At 40.3% G+C, this 22,897-nt stretch overlaps 2 protein-coding genes across 2 annotated transcripts; both read left to right on the top strand.

Moving 5' to 3' along the window:
- Window positions 1-841: 841 nt before the first annotated feature.
- atp5mc1 (ATP synthase membrane subunit c locus 1) lies at window positions 842-7,205 on the top strand. Its single transcript, XM_042392086.1, has 5 exons — window positions 842-946; window positions 2,507-2,554; window positions 4,706-4,786; window positions 5,098-5,276; window positions 6,763-7,205. Exons 2-5 carry the CDS (start codon window positions 2,516-2,518, stop codon window positions 6,875-6,877), a joined length of 414 nt encoding a protein of 137 aa, XP_042248020.1. The 5' UTR covers window positions 842-946; window positions 2,507-2,515; the 3' UTR covers window positions 6,878-7,205.
- A 1,744-nt stretch (window positions 7,206-8,949) lies between these two features.
- ube2z (ubiquitin-conjugating enzyme E2Z) lies at window positions 8,950-20,984 on the top strand. The gene is made up of 7 exons (XM_042392085.1): window positions 8,950-9,850; window positions 11,559-11,631; window positions 14,219-14,406; window positions 14,535-14,646; window positions 15,105-15,217; window positions 15,375-15,465; window positions 18,035-20,984. The coding sequence occupies exons 1-7, from the start codon at window positions 9,393-9,395 to the stop codon at window positions 18,215-18,217; spliced, it is 1,218 nt and encodes a 405-aa protein (XP_042248019.1). The 5' UTR covers window positions 8,950-9,392; the 3' UTR covers window positions 18,218-20,984.
- Window positions 20,985-22,897: the final 1,913 nt, after the last annotated feature.

Raw genomic sequence — 22,897 nt, 5'->3', positions numbered from 1 at the left:
TGAATGCCACTTCAACTACAAATTCTATTGTTTCAGTGTTTCATCTATATTTCAAAAGCCTCAACTACAAAATTTCAACAGCTAGCACAGGTGAATTTTCTTCAGAAATATAGCCTTTTCTAGTCTTAAAATGTTCTTGAGCAATACAGGGAGAGTTCTTACTCTAGTAATGCAGTCCTTATAAAACTAGGAGAGATGGTCATTGTTTGTCTACATGGAGCTTCCTTAAAGGCATGTTTTCAAAAACAGTTATTACATTTTTGTCAATAAGCAAAATCCCTTGAATTGAAAGTGAGGCTTATTGCAGATGTATGGGTTGGTAATACATTATATTTAGATATTTTGTTAATGCATTAGCCTACATGATTTTGTAGGTTGTGTAACTTGTGGGAAATGCAAAAATGTTTCTCTGTCACCCAGTTACATTGTGACTTTATGGGATGAGAGATTGTGTGTAACATCTTCCAGTATAACCTAATTTGTTCATGGAATTCTAGCATTGATTTCTTCTTTTTTCTTTTTCTTTTTTTCTTTTTTTTTTTTTAAAGACAATTTTCCTGTAGGCGGGATTTCCTATAGACTAACCAATTAGTACATAGGACACTGGATGTGCTTTGAAAGGTCACTCCTCGTAAACTCGTCATTCCCGGCAATACTGTCCAATAAAATTAATGAAAGTCCCTTCGGTCCCGCCTTCAAATACCTCCTGGCCAGTCAAAATCTTTTAGTTCAACAAAGCTGTATTCGATAGGCTAAAGTGACGGACGTAATATGATCATTCGCCAATTATGAATGCAGGGGAGTTTTCTCTGACCAATGGGCGTTTAGGACGTAGACACTGTGCTTATAAATGACAAGGTGACAGTTTGCCCCCTCCTACATTCATTGACTGCCGCTGTGTGTGAGAGCAGCTAATCCCGGACCCTCCGAAAGCTGTAACAAACCGGTAATACTTGCGTTTCATTGCTCCAACACGTCATTTTTACTCACTTTAGTCCGTATTTTAAATGCATGTGTATGTGATATTTTAACTTCTCCGTACGAACTGTCAGGATACGCTTGTAAAGCTAGCTGTCATTGCTAACATTATAGCTAGCAAGCTAGGTCGGCCATTCAATGACTTGGTTCGTAGGAATTACTTCATTAGTCTGTGTGTTCCTGGTGTGTTTGTGTGTCGGATAATAGAGCAATAGGGACGTTAAGAGTGCAGTTCGGCCTTTGGTTGTCGTGCCGCCGGGGTAGCAGCGGTTCTCACAACGGGCACGGCGCGGCCAAGCAGCGCTAACAGACTACTGGATGTAAAATGTCTGACGCTGTGGGCCTGCCGGGCTCTGAGTCAGTCCGCCGCTGCAAGGACACTCCTATCGGGAGACCCGCGGAGCCATCTCGCCCCTTGTCATTGCATTACATGGTTAGATTAAGGTTTATTTTAGCAGGGACTGCACGGTACCGGTTTTCCAGGCCCCATGTGACCGTCTATGGTTCATTTTTGACCTTCAAGTCTGCAGGCTGGTTAGCTTAGCAACTTAACGTTAGCGTAGCTCCCCCCTTGTACCAGGACAACCAAGCAAGCCCAGGTCTGACCAGGTGGCACTATCATGCTGTGTAACCTTGTCTCTGGCCTTGCCACTATTGACATCGGCTTGGGTTTTTTTGGGATTTTTTTTTATAAAATACTGTGATCATTTATGACTGACATTCCGAATCTTGTACTAGCACCAGATGACACTTCCCAGCAGAAATGTCCTCCAGCTTTCAGCTAATGGCGTCTGTAAGTGGGAGCGTTAAAACCATTCATTCTGCAGCATGTGTAGACATTTAGCGGTTTATCTTGAGTTGATCCTTGCAGTAGTCAATGCAATTGGATTAGCTTCTTGGCTGAACCAGCTAGGAGCAACATGCCAGAGTTGCACTCCATGATCAACCTGTTGCTAGACTTGTCCTTTGTGTACTCCAGGTGCTCCTTCCTGTTGCAGTGACATTTAACCTCAAACTGATTTATTCCGACTCGATAGCATTAATACACTGGAAACTTACTTACTTGAGCGTGTGTGTACTTTGACCCTCAGCTGAACCTGAGTTAACTTCTATCTACAGTAAAGCTGTCAAGGCTGCAGGCCAGAAAGAACAAACTATGGCACAGAGCTGCAGCCTCCACCTTGATTCTCTGTTCGCTGAGACTCAGCAAGGCTGCACAATGTTTTAAATTCCCTGAAAAATCATAAACCAGCAGTTCCTGCATCCTTATGAAGCAGATACATATGTTGCTCACATCCTGACGTTAAGATTAAGCTCACAAAAAAGTAGACTATCAATTTCAGCACATAAAATGTATATAATTGGTAGCATCTTCTCTCAAAGTCTCAGGTTCAACTTCAGCATTATCACTATATGTCCATCTTTCATTGGTGTTCATAATCACCAGTCTGCCAGGTGTTAGTGGCGTAGAAGGTGCACTGTCCCATAATAAGTTCTGTTTGTTTCTCTCTCTTTCCCTCTCTTCCAGGTTCCAACCATGTATGCCTGCGCCAAGTTTGTCACTTCTCCTGCTGTGGTACGTCAACTACTACTTCTTGGGAGTAACAGTCTTGTGACAACTGATTATTTGGGGTGGTTGAGGTTTCTCCTTTTGATAAGTGGTTGATTTACTGATATTATGACGATCAGAAGTTAATTATGAAGCTTTTAACTGTAATGCAACTGTCATCTTGTGAATGTACTTTAAAGAAGAAATGTACAAACCAACAAGCTTCTTAGCATCCTTATTTGTCTTCAAGGACACGGTAGTTCTAAATGTTGCAGTAGTCAGCGGATGGCAGCCATGTTTGGTCCATGCTCTTCATGACAGTTGCACAGCTAGTGGCATTTCCATGTCAGCTGACCCTGCAGCATGTTGGGCATTTCAGTCATGGAGGTGTTGTGGAGGACAAGGTTCCATATTTACATTGGACACTTTGTTCAGCTGGACAGGCAGAACATCACAAACCCAACATAAAAGCTGGTTTGAAAGTCATGTAGTTTTAGAGACAGGCAATATGGGTACAATGTTGAAGCAGAAATAATGGAAATCAAATTTAGCCATGAAGCTGGCTCATTTGCAACATTGCATGCAATTGTCTAATAAATATTTTTTTTTAAAGGGAGTGCTACCATGAGAGAAACTGTAGCAAAATGTCTACAGGTTAACAAATAGATTAGTGTGCGTGTGTGTGAGGGGCATGGTCACAACCATTTTAATTTTTGCTTAATCTGATAATTATATAGATTGTTTGACATATAAAACTGTGAAAATGTGCATCACAGTTTTCTCTACAGTGATGTTGTCAAATTTCGTGTCTGACCAAAAAGTCCAACATCAAAGATAATCAGTTAACTACAATGTAAGACAAGGAAAAGCCTCAAATTCTCACATTTGGTTGAAAAATGACTCAAACTGTTAAAGGGGATATTATACTCATTTGCAGCTCTATATTTTTATTCTGGGACTCCACTAGAGTAGCTTTGCATGATTCACAGTTCAAAAAACTCTTATACTGGTCTTTTATACGGCCCCTCAGCCTCTGTCTCTTTACAGGTGATCTTAGCTCCTGTCTCTTTAAGGCCCTCTCCTGATGAGCTCACTCTCCTCTGATTTACCATCAGTCATGTTAAGTTACTGCAGATGCAAATCCAACATTTCCTGCTTCACTGCTCCATATTAAAAACTTTTAAATGACTAAATAATAACTGACTGTAATAATGATAATAATAATGACAAAGTTTTATTGTGAAGAATTTACAGGAAATTAAACATGATCCTCAGAGAATTAGCATAGCTTTGTTAGTGAACGGATCAGTTAGAAATAATGCAGGGAGGACTAGTACTAGTAGAAACAGCCACAGTGATGATGATGTTTGATGAAGAGCTGCAGGCGACCAGTACACCTCCAGCAGCTACTCATTTTACTTTGCTGTGCTGTGGAGTCATGGCTCAGAGTGACTATCCCCAAAACAATGGAAAAATACCATAATGTTAGCAGAGGCGAGCAGTGAACATGCGCGCTGTGTGTGGAGCAGATAACCATATAAAGAAATCCGTCACAAGCCGAGGTCGGCTCAGGCTGAAAGTAGAAAAAAAATGTTGGAAACCGAGTGTTCAAAGCATAGTGAAGCCGGTGATTTTAGCTCACAGGGAATACTCCCACATATGTTTACCTCATTATTTGACACGTTTAATATGACTGTCCAACAAGCACAATAGGTCCCTTTTAATCGATTATTGCAATAGTCACCTATTAATTTTATGTCATCAGCTAATGGTTGCAGCTCTAGTGTACATGTAGTCATTGCCCTATTCTACCTGTTTCTAAAACAGTCGGTCAAATTAGCATCTGTGGATGCAGCAGTTTCTTTCAGCTTTTGGTTATTATATCATAATTTAGTTACTTAAAGCAGTTTTTCAGCATCTGAAACATTGGCAAATGGAATGATCAAAGAGGCGATCTTGTTTAAACTAATTACAAATCACGACTCCATAACATGTGGAGAGGGATCACAAACCAAAAAGAGATTGGAAACCTCCACAAATGTATAGTGTTGGGAAATTCACTGTGTAAATTATCCCATTATTTGTGAAAATTACATGTCATTGTGGAAGTGCAGGTGATATACAGTTTTGTAATGTAATTTGTAATACAGGTTGTAATGAGTCTGCTTTTGTCTGTAGCTGCGTGGGGGGTCCAGAGTCCTCGCCCGGCCAGTCTCAGTCTCCCTCTTCAACAGACCTGAAGCCACAGTGGAGCAGCAGGTGAGTGTTTGACCTCAATCGTCTTGCATCCAATTCTTTATAAATTGCTTTTGGCTTCTGACAAATATACCTGACAAACACTGGGATGTGTGTAGGGATTGGACATGTTAAAATCTGCATTCAACTTTCTATCACAATACTGATATACGTGAAGATATTACATTTTCTACAAATTGGCCTTAAAGGGATAGCTACTATAGAGCTGACTCACCCTGAATAAATTTAAATGAATCAAATGCACTAACAGCATTAAAGTCAGCTGTTGGCCGATGCAGTAGTGTAGATGTCAATCCTCTCCCTCCTCTCCCCAGGCCCTGTTGCCAGTCAGCCAGTCTGCAGTCCTGACACGCTCCTTCCAGACCAGCGCTGTCTCCCGGGACATCGACACTGCCGCCAAGTTCATTGGTGCTGGTGCTGCCACAGTGGGTGTGGCCGGCTCAGGAGCTGGAATCGGAACAGTGTTCGGCAGCCTCATCATTGGCTATGCCAGGTAACGGCTTTCACGCAGCAGTTTTTTGGATGCTTTAATCCACAACCCCTTAAAGCGTTTGAGATTTGTCATTCAGTCTGACTCCTGATGTCCCTATCATTTGTGTTTTAAACTGTCTTAACTAATCTGAGACATACAAACCAAAGACCTCAGCATGGATGTTGCCTGAAAGCATAATAAAATCATTAGATGCAGAACGTCACCTCATTCTCTTCCTCAATGAAAAATCAAGGATCTATGAATATGCAAATATTCTCAGAAGGGGGGACTTGTCTTGCTAAACACAGTGACGTAACCTTCAAGGGCACAAATGACTAATTTGTGTGCTCAGATAAAAGTTTCTGTCATATTGACCATTCCATGTGAAGAGTACTAGCAGGTAAATGATTAAAGCTATCCAGCTAGTGTAGTCTGAATAGTTGATGACTTGACTCGTGGATTTAAGTTAGTAAGTTTAAATGTGCATCTACAGTGTGTAACCTGTAAAACCTTTTGTTATAGAGCTGAAATGACAATTGACAGAAAATAAATAGGCTACTATTTTGATAATCAACTAATTATTTCAGTCTTTTTTTCAAGCAAAAAGACCAAATATTCTTTAATGTATTGATTTGCTTTCTGAAATCAATTGTCAATTACTTTTTTATAGACTAAACTACTTGAGAAAATAATCTGCCGATTAATCAATAATGAAATAATTGTTAGATGTAGCCCTACTTTGTTCAAATTATGACATTTTTAGAGTGTTTCAGATGGCTTTGTTCAAAAGCAAACACAAAAAATTCTTAATCAATAAATGTCTTTTGGATCTAATCCAAAACAAACCAGTGGAGAACAGACGTGGAAAACCAGTGTACAAATTATCAAAAAGATCCTGACCGAAAGGGACCAAAGGACAGTCGAACAGATCTGAATAGACCAGAAAATCATGAGAACTAATATAAAATGCAGTAGACCTGAACAGAACCTAATGGAAATCGCAAACATTGATGCAGCCACATTTGAAAACCATAGCAATCAAATTTGACACTCTTTCACCATAAACGCATTTCTCTCCTGTGATAATGATGCACCATATGAGCTGATAGTCCACATGGATTCATGGGGTATATTGGCGTACAGACCTGAGACCAGCATCAACCTGATGCTAACAGTCCTGATGATAGACGGTGTGATTTGGACCCAGCCCTACGTGGGTCTCGGTTCAGGTCTCAGAGTGGACCCAGAAAACCTATCAAATTATATTTGATGTGTAAATGCCTGTATTAATCACATTAATATCATTATTGGTGAAGCATAAGGCATCAATCACACCTATATTGTTCAGTGTTTTTGCTCATTTTTTTTTGGTCTTTTTAAATGCCTAGTGACTTCCCACACAGACTGCTCACTGTGTCCACTCTGAAGACTTGTTTTTGCAGTCGTTACATTGTGGTGAAACTGTCATTAAATTTCACTTTGTGCACCTGTCTGCTCTCCTCCACAGGAACCCCTCCCTGAAGCAGCAGCTCTTCTCCTACGCCATCCTGGGCTTTGCCCTGTCTGAGGCTATGGGTCTCTTCTGTCTGATGGTGGCGTTCCTCATCCTGTTTGCCATGTAAACCTGGCAACACATCCACACCTCCTTCCCCTTCACTTACCCCCCTCTACCTCCTTCTCCCTGTCTTCTCCCTTTTCTCCCTTCTCCCTCCCTCCCTTCCTTCCATCCGGAGGGGGGTTTCCAGAACGGGAACTCTGAACGAGCTGTTAGGCCATTCCAATCAGCGGAAGAAATATTAAAGGAAAAATATTTACATCTGAGGTTAGCAAACCTCCAATCCTACATTTTTATGTTCCTACACTTATTTTTGTTTTTCTGAAGTTTTATGTAAAACCTCACTTCGGTTGAAATAATCTGTCCAAAATAAATGGTTGGGATAACTAAAAGTCTGTAGTGTGTTCATCTTTATTATTGCTGAAAAAATGGACTGCAACGTTGTCAGTACTGTAAAAATGCAACCAGTGGTAGTTTCAAACATCACTCAGGTTTTTTGCCGTTCTTGAAATGATCTCAACCCAATATGAACATCAGGAAATGGACAAACTGGCAACTAATCACTACAGAATTTAGTCCACCCATGTCATGTCACTGTTTGAAAGTAAAGTTAGAAGCCAGGAATAACTCGTAATGTCTTCTTGCAGAAATCAAGGTTCCCCACTTGGACATACTGTTAAAATTTTTTGCAGTGTTGATGATCAAGACGACAAGACATGGCGATGTAGCAGCTCTCAGAATGAGTTCACCAGCAGTGGTGTGGATCACCAAATGTCCTGTTTAAGTACTGTAAACTGTACACGATATAGTTGAGATTTCCATGTGAGCACTTGAAATTAAAAGCAACGGTATCTAAATTCAGATGTCTTAAATGAGTTGAAACTACCACACTTGTTTTCAATCTTTGAGTCTGTTTACTACAGATGACCATTGAGTCAAGCTTTTCCTTCCTTCCACATGGAGCAGTTGTCTTCCATTTCTTTCAGTATGCAGTGAAAAAACAACTTGTATTGTCTTGAAACTTGATTGGCATTTCATTAGGGCTACAACTATTTTTGTTATTAAATCTTGATTTTATTAAGCCCTTGATTTTCTTGGTTTACAGATTTGTATGTGAAATGTCAGGAAGTGCATCACAATTTCTCAAGAGCCACAGGTGATGTCTTTAAGTTACTTGTTTTTCTGACCCACATTCCAAAACCTACAAATATTAATTTTTACAATGATAAAACAGACAAGCTGCAAATTTTCACGTATATGTTGGAAACTTGAATAAAAGGTATTTTTGCCCGAAATATAATTTAGTAGATTTCTCAAATGTGTTCTGTTAACTGATTAATTTTCGAGTGGCTAATCTAATCGATTCACCTCAGAATTTATCACAGAATGGTGAACATCTTGTCTGCAATAATTTAGACATTCATACTGTGAGGAAATGAATGGAAACAAATGGCTGCTTGAGAGTTAGAGCACATCCAACCATTCAAAAATGCGACGGGAGGCTTTGTATAGTGCTCTTACCAATGTAAAGTGTGTCATTTTGTACAAACCCACAGAAACATGCAAAAACAAGTGTGGTATTATAGTGGTATATGTAAGTAAACTAAAGAGTTAATCAAATTACAGTATTATTATACCATATTATGTCCCTGCCATATTTACTGTAGTAATCACAGGTTAGGACTAAATATCATGCAGGTCTTTACAGACCTTGTGATGTAGTCATTGACTGGGTCTGGGTGTAACATGACTGGAAATCAAGAGTCAAGTTTGGACCCCAAAAGGCCTCCATAAATAGGAGTGTCTGAGGTACTGATACAAAACAGGCTCTTAGAATACCTGCTGTTCATAAATTTACCACATAGTCCAGCAAATTACCGCCTAGATTATAATAGCGCTCCTGTTGCCTTGTTCATAAGAGCCAGTCATGTTTTCTAATGCTTTGTAAACCCTGTAGACTGTTAACGTCACAATACTCTGTGTGGCTAGAACTTTATGATATGAAAAGGATTTAAATTGATTAACATTCATCAATTATCTTTCCATAAACTCGTTGGTTTAATACGTAAATACAGTATTTAATTGAATGTCACCCTCTTTTGCAGCGGTACTTGCAACGTTTATTTTGAAGTTTCTCACCGGATATGCCGTGTTATATATTTCAGCGTAGTTTCACTGGTGAGAAAACAGACCCTGAAGTTGCGTTATACGAGCGGACTGACAGGGATGTGCTCGGTAAAAAATCAAATATTCTCTCACCATATTCCTTCTAACTGATAACAACCGGACGGTGTGTCGCTTCGTAAGCCGTAGCAGGGTGGACGGGCTCATTTTGCTGACGACTTCATACTTTTTGGAGGCCTGGGGAAAGACCCAGTTAAGCTAACGATAAATAGCCACCATGTCGTGGGAAGAAATGCCTTGTTTTCTGGCCTCGCCTCTGCGCCTCTCGCCTGCTCTCTGATCCCAGTGGACAACAAAACAGGTCGAGGTAACTTCGCACTCGGCTGTCAATGCAGCTTAGAGTTAGCATTATAAATTAGTCAACACCAGTGGTTTAACTCAGGCTTGTTAGCCGAGCCATGGCGGACAGCTTTGGAGAGGAGTCCAGCGGCGGTGCCCTTGGCTCAGGCGTTACCGGACAGGGCGGCGGAGCTCCGCTGCTGCCTACTTTGGCCAACTCTCTGCCGGGTGGACACTCGGTAGCCAGCGGTGCTCACTCCAGCTCAAATCCGGCCTCCCCTCCTCCCGCTGCGGCTGCGCATAGTGGCCTAACTGCTGTGGTGGCCCCTATATCCGCTGTCACTGCTACCCCAGCCGGGTTTGGGAACACATTCACCCCCGGCTCCTCGCCACCTGTCGTGGCCGTATCTCCGACCGTACACGCCTCCTCGCCTCTCCCCGGTGTTGGGTTAGGGGTCGGCGGGGTGGCAGGAGCAGGCCTCCTGTCCCAAATCCACGCCACTTCCTGGGACCCAACCCTCAGTACGGACTGGGACAACGAGAAGGCTTCCCAGCAGTGCATCCTGAGGATAAAGAGGTAATACAAATATTACCTTAACAGTAACAAAAAATGTGTCTGTGTTGTCTCAGTTGTGTGTTTCCAGGAAAGCTGAGGCCTAAAATTAAATGGGGTGAGTAAAAATCGAAAGTAAAAGCTTACCATGAAGTTCCTGCCATTACTGGCATCCCTCAGAGACTCTACAAAGGACGGAAAATTCCAGGAAACTTCAGAATTTACTGTAATTTAGACAAATAAATTCAGACCAAATGTTATTGTTGTTGTTAGGAGTACCTCTGTAATTCATTTAGACTACGCTGACAAAGCACATTTCCATTATTGTCATTTAATTGTTGCCATGTCAGTGGTGGAAAGTAAGTACTTATTATCAAGTATAATTTTGAGGTACTTGTACTTTACTTGAGTATTTCCATTTGATGCTACTTTATTTTTACTGTTATACTTCCACTCCACTACATTTCAGAGGGAAATATTGTACTTTCTACTCCACTACATTTATTTGACAGTGTTAGTTACTTTTCAGATGAAGATTTGACACAATGGATAATATAACAAGCTTTGAAACCAGTGGTTTCCAACCTTTTTTGGCTTTTGACGTCTTACAAAAAGCAGCGTCCACCAAATAGTGATTTTTCCCTCTAAACTTCTTACATGGTTTCATTTCAATAAATGTTAAAATCATCCAATATTTCAGCAAAAATCAAAGATTAGAGAAAAAGTCCAAAAACTGTTTGTGTATCAGAACTTTGTTTTTTCTTCTTTCCTCTCCCATTAATCATCTCATGACCTCTCAGATTTATCTGGTGACCCTTTGGAGGGGCCCGACCCCTAGGTTGGGAACCACTGGACTGAACTAGCTAACTGTATATAAAGTAGTGTAAACTAGCTCCACCTCCAGCAGCTACAACAGTAACATGCTGCTCTAACACTGATGCTTCAGTATTAATAATCTAATGATGTCATATATAATAATATATCAGTCAGAGGGACCAAACCACTACTTTTACTGCAATACTTTAACTACATCAAGCTCATAATACTTACATACTTTTACTTAAGTAGGATTTTTCATGCAGTATTTTTACATTGCTGTATTGATACTTTTACTTAAGTAAAGGATATGAGTACTTCTTCCACCACTGTATCATGACAGAAATATTCCATACTGCTTCACAACGTTACCCATTATTCAGATGATCAGGCTGATTATTATCTTTTCCACAGTGTAACATAATTTCAAATGACATATGAAAACGTTTCTTGTGTTTCCAGAAATGGTTGCACAGTTACTTAAGATAATCCTCAGATTTCACTGTGGGACAGTTCTCATGGGAATTACTCTTTACCAATAGTTCCTATGAAAATTATTGACAGCAGGATTGTTTGTGGAAAAGTACATTGAGTTTTTCAAATGTAGTGGCAGTTTCAGGAACAGATATCTTAGGAGATCTGGACATAAATCCAAAACTATTGGTATGGCGAGACACCACAAGAGGAAGGTGAAATAATATGTTTTTGTGATTTGTGTGAACTGACCCTTTTAAATCATTAATCTTTATTTTGATATCATTAGCTTAAGATATCATTTTTAAATGTTTCCCTTCTTTAACTGAAAAATCCAAAAAGTCAGTTGCTGTTGATTGTAAGATTCTCTCCGTCTCTATGATCACTTTATCCTTTCAGGAACCTCATCTGTCTCCCTCCGTTTCTTTGTCTGTCTCTGCAGGGATATCATGTCCATCTACAAAGAGCCTCCACCAGGCATGTTTGTCGTCCCTGATCCTCAAGACATGACCAAGGTGAAATGCCAGGGGGGCTTCATTTATAACTGTTGCGTGAGCACATGCACTTCATACAAACGGATAACAAAAGATTATTATGTATCTACTGCCATCACTGCCATAAACATTCAGACCATCTCACGATTTGATACAGTTCCCATTCTTGATGTCTTCTATTTAATTCAGAATTGATTTTTGTTTCAAACCAATTCTTGATTCAATAAATAGAAAGGGGCAGTATATTTGGGCTCTTTCTCCAGTGCACTGTGTGCCATACCATTGACTGGTGTCCTTTGTCCACTGAACTGCAATATGAAACATAACTGACAGTTAAGCTAACTGGTCTTGATGAGGGTCAGTGTCTGACCAACAGAAAAAAGCAAACACAAGTGTGTGAGAGTAGGCAGCTTTTTAACACAATCACTTTATAAAACTGGAGAAAAGCACAGTGGCACATATAAAGAAAATTTTGTAATACTGTGCATATTTCACCTAGACTGATTTTAAAGTCGTTTTTAGTTCATTTTTGTTTGTTTGTCTTTTGTTTTTGTTTGTTTTTTTGTGCAAAATGGCTTCAGTGAAAACATGCTGCAATGTGCTGGAGAAGTGGCGGTGACTGCCACACACACTCTGCCTCACACATCATATCATCAACACCTGTACGCATATATCGACTGACATGTACTGTATGCTGCATTTTGGACTTAAATACAGTGTTTATTTTTTCAACATACAAGATATTGTGCTAAAAGACTGAGGCTTAAGCTACAGTACACGTCCCAGCCAGAAAGTCAGCATACTCACCAACTGATGATTCATTCATGCAGAAGACTTGGAAATACAGGAACAGCATTGTTCTCATATTACATTTTACAGCTAGTTATCTCTGGTTTCTGATGCAAAAAAACATGTACAATCAGACTGTTATTTTGTGCTAACATAGGAATGTTTGGCTGCTCTTACGTACTTGTTTATATTTTCATACAGTATTTATAAAAAGGCTCTTAGGATGAGTACTAACAGATGTGTTTGGCAAACATGACACTATCTTGGGTAACGTTAGCTGGGTTTCCAGTGAAGAGAAGGACAAAGCTGCTAACATTAGCCTAAACTCCATCTTTCACACCAGTGGGGAAACACTATTCACTGGATGTGCCAGTCATCATTGTGGCTTTTCTAATGTAACCTGTAAGCCCATAAAGTAATGTAGTTTATGATGTGCCCTTTGTAACACTGTGCTACTACTGTGGGTAATAAGCTAGTTAACCGGACATGCTAGCAATTGCAGCTTACATTAGAGCAGATGAACACACTTGTGTATTTGGTTTTGGAAAGAAAGAAAAGCCTCACACCTACAAACTTTTTACAGAGTTGCAATAAGACCTGTAATAGTAGTCTGCACACTGCCTCATCATATGGGGAAATCCAAATCCACACCTGCAGTGCCTAGTTACTGTTGCTAAGCTATCATTGGATAATCACTGTTCTGGGGTTTTAGTAAACTGTCAATTAAAAGATCATTCTAGTTAACTACAATTTGGGTCTTATTTTTATAACATTGTACTCACCAAGTTACACTAAATGCTGAGATCTGTGAACACAGCTCCATCATTATAAATAGATCAGACCAGGTCGGAACACAGGTCAGGTCATCACAACACAAGCATTCAGACGATCTGACAGGTTGGGAACAATCTTCCAGGCTAGTCAAACTTATTTGGAAGAGAAAATGAAGGCAAACGGTAAAACTATTGGTCAATCTGTTTGTTGTTAACATTCATCTCAGTTTACAAGCACACTTCTGGCTTCAACTTTGACTAAACTGACAACTAAATAGCAGCAATAACAATTATTTTCTCTTTTTATAAAAGAGAAGATGAACTGAAAATACAAACCGAAGATGAATTTGGCAAAATGACCTTAACTCAAGGCACACTTACTAGCTTTTTCCATTGCTTTGGTCCGCATCTTTATGTCTTTGTTGGTGGATGGAGTTTCGCTTACAGTTAGGTCATGTAACTGAGCTGTAGCAACTGGAAGATCTCCATCTGCTGACGAAGACTGTGAGCTGTAGATGAAAGCACTGGAAAAAGCTAGTAAGCGGACCTTGAGTTGAGATTATTTTGTCAAGTTTTCCGAGGTCAAGAACATTGATGCTGAAAAGATAAATTAAATTTGTCATGGACTTTTTGGAGAATCAGGGATCTGACAGATATTCTGGGCATGCTTGGGCAGTATCAAGATTTTTACCACCATGTGTCACACTGATTGCGTCAATGGGGGTTTCCAGTTTAACTAGAGTTAAAACCAGACTGGAAACTACCATTAACAAACAGGGAAGGAGTGAAGTTTTTAGGTCATGGGATGACTGAAACTTGACATCCTTCTCATTTGTACATTTTCTCCCTCACAGTGGGTTCTAATGTTGATGTTGCCCAGTGTTTTCTAGGTCAGATTTTCTGCACCATGGCATGTTTTCTTATGATCTCTCTTATCCATCCATTTGTTTCACCCTTCTTTCATCTCTCCCTTGTTTTTCCCCCCACACACCCTTTCAGTGTCTCTACCGTGCTTGACATACTTTTATTCCTTTATTTCCCTGCAGATCCATGCTCTGATCACAGGGCCGTTTGATACACCGTATGAGGGTGGATTCTTCCTCTTCCTGTTCCGCTGCCCCCCCGACTACCCCATCCATCCACCACGGGTCAAGCTCATCACCACTGGACACAACACTGTCCGCTTCAACCCCAACTTTTACCGCAACGGCAAGGTCTGCCTCAGCATCCTTGGGTGAGTGCTGGTTAATTCCAGGTTTTGTATTTGTATCATACTTAATTGTGGAAGCGACAAACAAACCCTGGCTATACCAGAGTACGTGATGCTATAATATGTGTGTGTGTGTGTGTGTGTGTGTGTAGGACATGGACAGGCCCAGCATGGAGTCCAGCCCAGAGTATCTCATCTGTCCTCATCTCCATCCAGTCTCTGATGACAGAGAACCCCTATCACAATGAACCTGGCTTTGAGCAGGTACAGCTCTTTTTTGCTGGGCAAATCCTTATTTGCAATTGTTGATGGGAGGCTTGGCCCTGAGCGACACATTGTAGGATTTTAAAGTGAAACTATGTACATTTTTAAAAATGCAAAAAGTACGCTCTTTCTCATAAAAATCCGTTTTTGGCCACTACAGCCTATTTTTCTAAAGTGTGTCAGTTACTCAGAGAGGTACTCAACTGCCAGCAGAACTGAAGAACGCTTGGACAAAAAGAGAATGTCTTGAGTTTGGTCATATATCATTTGTACTAATATGGGAAATTAAGTTTTGTTTAGTTGATTCCCCTTGACTAAATCAGCTGTGAAGTTTCAGGACTAATGTATGTATGAGCTGACCATTCACTTTCACTGTCACTATAAATTGCAGTATTGCAAATTTAATGCACTTTCATTAAAGTTACTAGATAAGGTTGTGGTCTGTGTGTGTGTCTCAGGAGCGCCACCCAGGGGACAGTAAGAACTACAATGAGTGTATCCGCCACGAAACCATGAGGGTGGCTGTGTGTGACATGCTGGAGGGCAAAGTTCCTTGTCCTGAAGCTTTGTGGTAAGACTAACCTCCTCCTTCTCCATCTGTCTCCAACATCTTTTTCTGTCTGTGCTTCTTTCTTGTCCTTCTCACCTCATCACTTGTCTCCTTCATTTCCTCACCCCTCTTCATCCTGCTTATCAACTGATGGATGTGTGCATATGTGTGTTTTTAGGAGTGTGATGGAAAAGTCCTTCCTCGAATATTATGATTTCTACGAGGGGGTCTGCAAAGAGAGACTGCATCTGCAGGGACAGAACATGCAGGTGACAATATTTATTTTTACTTATTTTTCATAATTTTTCTATTGTCTATGTTTTACTTTACTTCCTTTGTCAATAAATCTTTGTATATGTTCAGTGAGAATGTAAGGAAAGTCTGTGAGATAAATAGTAATGATGCAAAGATTTGCCAATATATGTACTATACACTGTCTGTTTTGATACTATCACTGGGAGTCACTGACATGGGAGCAGAATGTACTTATTTCGGTTTCGTGCACACAGTTTGTTACGTTTTCTGTGGGGAAAATGCAGAAAAAACACAAAGTTTCTCATTTATTTTGAAAAATGTAAACATTGAGTGGTGACTTGTTAGTGAGGATAGTTTATAATTTTATTGATACTAGTACTCTTATCGATTCTTATCAGTCCAGTACTCAATCAATACTCTCAGTGATTTTTTTTTTTGTAACTTTGCAAAAAAAAAAATTGTAGCTTTGCAAAAAAGGACAAAATTCAGAGCAGGATTTTCATTTATTTACAGCTCGGGGCACCCCGCTGCTCAAAAAAACGTACATTCAACCCAGCCCAGGTTAGAAACTACAAACCGGTTTCACTCTCTTCACACTCAGCCCTTCCTATCAAAAATACTTGAGCGCACAGTCTTTAACCAAATCTCTGAATTCCTTTCTGAGAACAACCTGTACGATCCAAATCAGTCTGGCTTTATGCGGGGGCACTCTACCGAGACTGCACTCCTGTCAGTAATGGAATCACTGGCTTAGCTAGAGCTGCTGGTCAGCCCTTAGCTCTATTGCTGCTAGATCTGTCAGCTGCCTTTGACACAGTTAACCACCAAATCCTCCTCACCATATTCACTGAGCTTGGTATCTCAGGACGGACCCTCCGCTGGTTCATGTCCTACATCAGAGGGAGATCTCTTAGAGTACTGTTATGTCTCTAGTCTAGGGGAAACCTGGACACAACATGCTTTGAGCCCCCGCTCTGCCCAATCCCAAGAATTGGTCAGCCCAACAATAATCAAAGTTCACAATGTAGCAGTTTACTTTCAAAAGCTTCGGAGTTGAGCAATGGCCAAAACAACAAACAAAAATCCACTAATCCCAACCCTATATTTCCCTGAAAAAAATAGTTGAAACCAAAAAACAAAGCTCTTACCTAATTCCTAATTGAAAACAAGAGAAAAATGGTTTACAAAAAGAAAGGGGTTTCTCACTCCTACTGACTGTGACTGGTACCTTGGTTCTAAATATTTACAGTGTACAATGATCTGCACATCTGATGGTAGGAAAGTTGCCTAACACACTTGGCTCCCTCCGTTGTTGGGAATGGGAGAGAGAGAGGACCATCTGCATTTACCAATCAGCCAACAGCTATCCCATCACTTGAGCCAATCAGGGAGCACCACCTGCATCTCATCTCACACACACACTGGATGCACACATAAAGAGAGGAGGAGAGAGAGAGTAGTTAATATAGGAGCAGAAACAAAAAAATGACCAAGGGTCATAACAGTATCTTGGAGGGGAGAAGTGTCCAAACCCCACGGCTTATCCACAAGGGTTCCTCAAGGGTCAGTGCTCAGTCCCCTTCTCTTCTCAATATACACCACCTCACTTGTTACAATAATCCGCTCCCATGGTTTCTCATACAATTGCTATACAGTTGCTGCCCGCATCAAATTCAAAACCCTGACACTCGCTTACAAAACAGCAATTACAATAGCTCCCGCCTACCTGGACTCCCTCATCCAGGTCTACACTTCCTCCTGCTCACTAGGCTCTGCCGATGAAAGGCGCCTGGTACTACCACCACAACAGGGCTCTTAGCCACTAGCTAGACTCTTCTCTTCAGTGGTAGAACGAGTTACTTAACTCTGTTTGATCCACAGACTCCCTCTTGATCTTTAAGAAAAGACTAAAGACCCAGCTCTTTCGCGAACACCTCTGCACTTGATGGGCTGGAGGGAAAAAAAAAAAGAAAATCTGCTTCTATGCATTGCCTCTATACTGCCTGTTGGCACCTACGTCCTATGTTAGCCTAATGGCACTTACTTGCATTGTTCTCTCCTGACTAGATCCTTGCTTTTGTTGTATCGACTCTCAGATGTACATCGCTTTGGATAAAAGCATCTGCTAAATGAAATTGTAAATTGCATTCAAAAGTTTGGACACACTCTCATTCCAGGGAATGGGAAGTTGCCAGTTTTAAGATCAGTGTTTCCCCTATATCCATTTAAAATTATGAGTGCCACTGCAAAAATTGCACACAATGTCAGGGGGCTACTAACGATCTTGACTCGCACACTGTGTAAGCATGTTAATACCCTGCATTACCATGGAATTGTTTTGAGTCATCCTCCCTCTCCTCATTCTTCAAAGGACATCTACTTGTAAGATGTTCTAAGAGTAGCGTAGACCTGTTAAGGGATAGGGCAGTGCATTGATATTTCATTATCTGTTATGCACAGAATCAGTAGTCTGTATTGGGTTAATTTGACTGTAAATATTATAATCAGGATGCACCAAATTGAGGAATTTTGCATACAGCTCACCTCTCTATTTCTATGTCCCCTCCAACTCCCTCTACCCAGGACCCATTTGGCGAAAAGCGTGGTCGTTTCGACTACCAAGGCCTGCTGGCTCGCCTCAGCGCTACTCACAGGCGAATACGTGAGAAAAGCCTGGCGGAGGACAACCACAACGATGATGATTCAGACTCAGACACCAGCTCCTCGGGGACGGACCCTGACAGCCAGGGCAGCTCCCAGCCCTGACTCCCTGCACGGTGCTGGACTCAAAACCAGGCCAAGAACTAAAGACAAAGGGACCTTTTTTGTTTTGTTTGCAGTGGAGGAACAAAATCACAGAAGAGAATGTGATGCCTATGTTTCAGGGTTAAAGATTGGATACTAGCTTCTGTTGTATGGATGTTGCAGAGAGAGATTGAAAAGATGGTAGTGCTCTCTTGACAATGACCATACTGCATTGAAAATGAACACCATCCGCTAGTCAAATGCTGGCAAATTTGGCCTGTAGCGGTTTATTTGTGCTACTTTTGTAGCTAACCAGCTATCATTTTGATGTCCTCTGTGATTCTAAAACTGGAGGCGGCTGTCCAGATGCCTGATAGATTTTGACATCAACCAGCCATTTTTGCTTGAGGATCTAAAAGGTTAGTTTCATAGCTTGAACCCTCAAATGCACTGTAGGAATGGACACAAGCACATGAGGCAAAATTCTAAGGCAGTCATTCCACTTTGACCCACAAACCCAAACAGAAATCTAGTCTTTACAGCTCTATAAAACATTTTTTATACCCTTTCCTCATGGAAAGACTATCGGGTGGAGATCTGCTGACTTTGGCTCTTAAGTCAAGGCAGGCTTGGACCGGATGAATGGACCTTTTGCAGGGAGAGTCAGGGCTGAGTTGGCTGAACCAGTGGAAGATGATGGTGTTCATCAAAGCAGCACTCTGCAGGCTCTCCTTCAAAGTAGCCTGGTCTTCATTGAGTTGAGGAGGGGAAGTAACAAAAGACAAGCACTTTTGTAATGGACCTTTTACAGCAGAAGGTGGTTAGAGAAAGTGATAATTATCAGAGGCTTTGCAAGTCATGTGCCTTGTCTCCTCTGGCAGAGGTAAAGCCACGCCACGGCTCTTTCAGACTGGATCTCAGCTGCCTCCACACCCGGGCCGCATAAAACATCAGCAGCTCTAAATACAATGATTCATGTGTATTATAAAAAAGTTCTGCTTAGCTTTCAGTTCCAATAGTGCTGTTAAATTCACAGTAAATCTGTTTACCAGATAAGAAGCCGTTAGGAAAATGTCAGTTTCATTGACATCCAACCTTTATACTCTTTTTGTTCTGCTGTTTTCTCTTTGTTTTGCTGAAAGGAATGCTAATTCTCAGTGCGTAGGGTGCTTTGTTTATTTCACTTGTTCTTTAGGTTGTTGGCTCATGTGATTAACCAATCAAGACACAAATCAAACCATCCTGTGCTCTAGTTAGATCCACCTGGACTAATGGAGGCAAGACAAGAGGAAATTTCTACGTAACTGTCCATGTGTTCACACTGCAGGTACGTTAACTCTGTCACTCTATACTGCTGAAGGAGGGAAAAACCAAAGGCTTTGATTACATCAATACAGAAGTACACTGAAGGCAAATCAAGCCTTTTAGCTGCCTTGGTTGTAGTTTATACATAATTTAACACTTTTTTGAAAATAAACATAAACCCCAACTGATAGCAGTCATTTCAAATGCATGCTTTTCACCACTGTGTCAGGCTTAACACAGATTTGGATTAAGTGGGAATCAGGCACTTAATAGCCAACCTTTCTCAGCTGACACTTTATTTTTGTCCATGCATGTGTGGCCAAGTTTCCCAACACGGCATAGGAAATGAACGCCAAACCTGTTTACAGAGTTGCTTGCAGTCTGAACACAGTCAGGGGTGTTCTCTAGACTTACCAAGGGACTTGCATGAAAAGAAGACAAGGAAGCAGAGTTTGCATCGGATAAATTCAGATTTTTTTAAGTCCATCTTAACACAATACTTACATGGAAAGAGTTGTTGGTTGCTGTAATCATTTCTCTCGTCTATACTGGCTGTGAAGTGATACTTTGTGTCAAAATCCATTCTAGAGTTCAGCTGAAGCTAATATGAGTTGGCTGAATTGAGCAGGTTTCTTCAGCGTGGTATCTTGTGTAGGTTTATTACCTGTAGTTTGTCCCAGCAACCAACCAATGAGAATACCAGGATGCATCCTTTCACCACAGCTCAGCAAGTAAACATAAAGACTAAAGGTTGCTTTGGCTGATTCAGACTGCTGTTCAGCTGAACAGTGGAATGAGGACTGTAGATTTTATCTTATGTCTTACTGTGTAGTCATGTTAGGAAGGTATCACTGCATGGCCAGTAGGGAGAATAGGAATGATTACAGTGTCTAGTAACTCTTAAAGTTTAAAACGTGAGTATTGTATTGAGATGGACTTGCGAAAAGCAGAATCCATCTATAAATTCAAATATAGACCTTTTTCCCGAAGCTTTTCAACATAGCAAGAAGAGGTCCAACAAAGAAATGGCTGTTGGTTGTTTGTGTTTATTTTATGTCCCATCTGCCTCCCATTGTCCTCCAGTGTCTGCCTTTAGCTCTCTACAGCCATGTTGATGTTAAGAAGAGCAGTTTGCCTCTGACCTCTGGTCAGGTTAGACTCACTCTGCTGATGGTTAAAATGGGATTACTAATATAGGGCATTCCTTTTTATTTGTTTTATTATGTTATAGAATGGTTATGAAAAGCAGCTCCTAGCAGAATATATGTGATTGCCAAAATGTTGATTGCAACATGCTTCCTGAAGTGGAAGTAAAGAGATCATATCCCTGTTTGGTTGTGTTGTGTTGTGCTTAAAGCAGGATTCTTCTGTGGCTCTATAACGCCTGGATTACTGACAAAAGTGATCGTTTCCAGGTCTTGAAAATGTTGGTATTGTACAGAAGTTCTGGAAAAGTACAGAATAAAATGTTGTTCAGTCCTGATACATGTGACGAGACTTTTTTTGTTGTTGTTAATTAGAGTTCTTCATAGGTCCAAAATGTCAGACCTGATCAAAAGCAGACCTTTGGTAAGCCTACCTGAACCCAATGTGCATTTATTAATTTTCAAAACAGAAAAATATGATCCAAAGGTCACCCAAGGACAGTCAAATCTTATACAAATAGATCCAATTATAATTAATTCCAATCCAAAATGTGGTTGACCCTAACAGACCGTAATAGAGAGTACCAGTAGCAGCATGATGATCTGTCAATGAACTAGCAGCTGTGCAAGGAAAAGGACTGCAATATAATAAAAATGTTCTAAAAATAAATGTAAAATCCTTTTAAACTAACTCAAAAAGTCATTGATTTATATGCTTCAAAGGCTAACTCATAGAAATAATTGAGACCCGTTTTAACCTCCTAAACCAACAATAAAATATTCTGTAGCCAACTGTGTAATAGAAACAGAATATAACAATTCCCTAACCAATTTAATACTATAAATCAAATTCCCAAAAATGAGGAATTTAATAGCATTAATTTTTCACACACGCTATTGATTCCCTACAATATTTTCTCCTGTGATGATTTATGAGGGTACCACGGGATCTGAACTGACACTGAGTAAACTTGGATCCTTTTGAATCATGGTTCCCCAGAACTGAGTGGACCTGTGAAGACCTTTACTGTCAATGCAAAGGAGATAAGAAAAAAATGCTTAGAAAATATTTGGTTTGTTATTGTAATGGTTTAGATGTTTGTTTCATGTGTCAGTGGTAGATAACCTTTTCTAAAGAGTACACCACTGATTTAGTATTACACTCCTATACCATTGTCAGACTCATGATGGACAGTTTTTTTAAAAAAAAGGCTCAAAATCAATGAAACAGAACCAGACATATCAACTTTTTTATTCTCTGTTGCCACAACCTGACCACCAACAGTTCAGTGACATCAGATGAGGCAGTTTATGAGGATTCACACAGCTGCCTCTGACAACATAAAAGACTTTATACAGCTTTTTTTTACATGTGCAGTAGCACTCCCTAACACCTGGAAACACACGCTGATGTGTAAAATGAATGGAGTCCCCCCCCACCCCTAAGGTCTCAGTATGCTTAACAAAAACTAGTTTAAGCTAAGTGTCATTCAAATAAATTTGAAGTCAAGTGCTTCTACTTGTCTGCCTCAAAGGCATTTATGTCATTGCACTTGGTTTTTACACATGAAAAATCAAGGAAGTTGTGGGGCAGGGGGTTTCAGATGCTCATTTGAAGCATACTGATGCCTTTAGAATATGGACAAATACCCAGTGTCATATTTCAGCTTTCTAGAAAACTACACTGAGAATTGAAGGATAGTAATAACTTTTATGATTGATATTGTTTGAAGGGTGCGTAAAGGGTTGGTTCAGATTTGTAAATTGGTTTGGGAGGGTTAGAAATGGTAGGACTCACTTGTTTGTTGATTAATTGTCAGAATCTGTATTTTTTGTTTTTCTGTTTGTAGTGTTCTGTTTGTCAGTCAATAAAATTAAATAAATTAAATTAAACATTTAAAAAGCTTTTTTAAGGAAGACAGATAAACCTGTGAAAATTCGTTGTGAGGCCAAGGCAAGGGTAAGAGAGGCTAATATCAAAAGGGTGTGGGAAGTGTCTATTATGAAGGCCTGGGTATTGAATATCAATTTCTTTTTATAATACGGACCAAAATGTGTGTATAAATTGACAAGTGACATGTTCCTTCATTACCATGAAAACACACACTGTAGTTTATCTGGAGTCAACGTCACGTATGCTGTTAGGCTGAAATACTAGTTCACCAAATGTGTATTAATCCACTGCTGAAAATAGTCCCCAACAAATGCTCTATTTTCTCCTGTTTGAGTATGTTTGGTAAAAACTAGAGAG

This window comes from Thunnus maccoyii, chromosome 18 (genome assembly GCF_910596095.1).
Source record: "Thunnus maccoyii chromosome 18, fThuMac1.1, whole genome shotgun sequence".
NCBI lineage: Eukaryota > Metazoa > Chordata > Actinopteri > Scombriformes > Scombridae > Thunnus > Thunnus maccoyii.
This window is presented reverse-complemented; position numbering and strand designations above follow the sequence as displayed.

Excerpts from the sequence above, each read along its gene's own strand:
- atp5mc1 (XM_042392086.1), top strand. The coding sequence starts at position 2,516 with ATGTATGCCTGCGCCAAGTTTGTCACTTCTCCTGCTGTG. Across the intron at positions 2,555-4,705 it reads TTGTCACTTCTCCTGCTGTG|CTGCGTGGGGGGTCCAGAGT; the intron begins GTACGTCAACTA and ends TTTTGTCTGTAG. Across the intron at positions 4,787-5,097 it reads AAGCCACAGTGGAGCAGCAG|GCCCTGTTGCCAGTCAGCCA; the intron begins GTGAGTGTTTGA and ends TCCTCTCCCCAG.
- ube2z (XM_042392085.1), top strand. The coding sequence starts at position 9,393 with ATGGCGGACAGCTTTGGAGAGGAGTCCAGCGGCGGTGCCCTTGGCTCA. Across the intron at positions 11,632-14,218 it reads ATCCTCAAGACATGACCAAG|ATCCATGCTCTGATCACAGG; the intron begins GTGAAATGCCAG and ends ATTTCCCTGCAG. Across the intron at positions 14,407-14,534 it reads GTCTGCCTCAGCATCCTTGG|GACATGGACAGGCCCAGCAT; the intron begins GTGAGTGCTGGT and ends GTGTGTGTGTAG.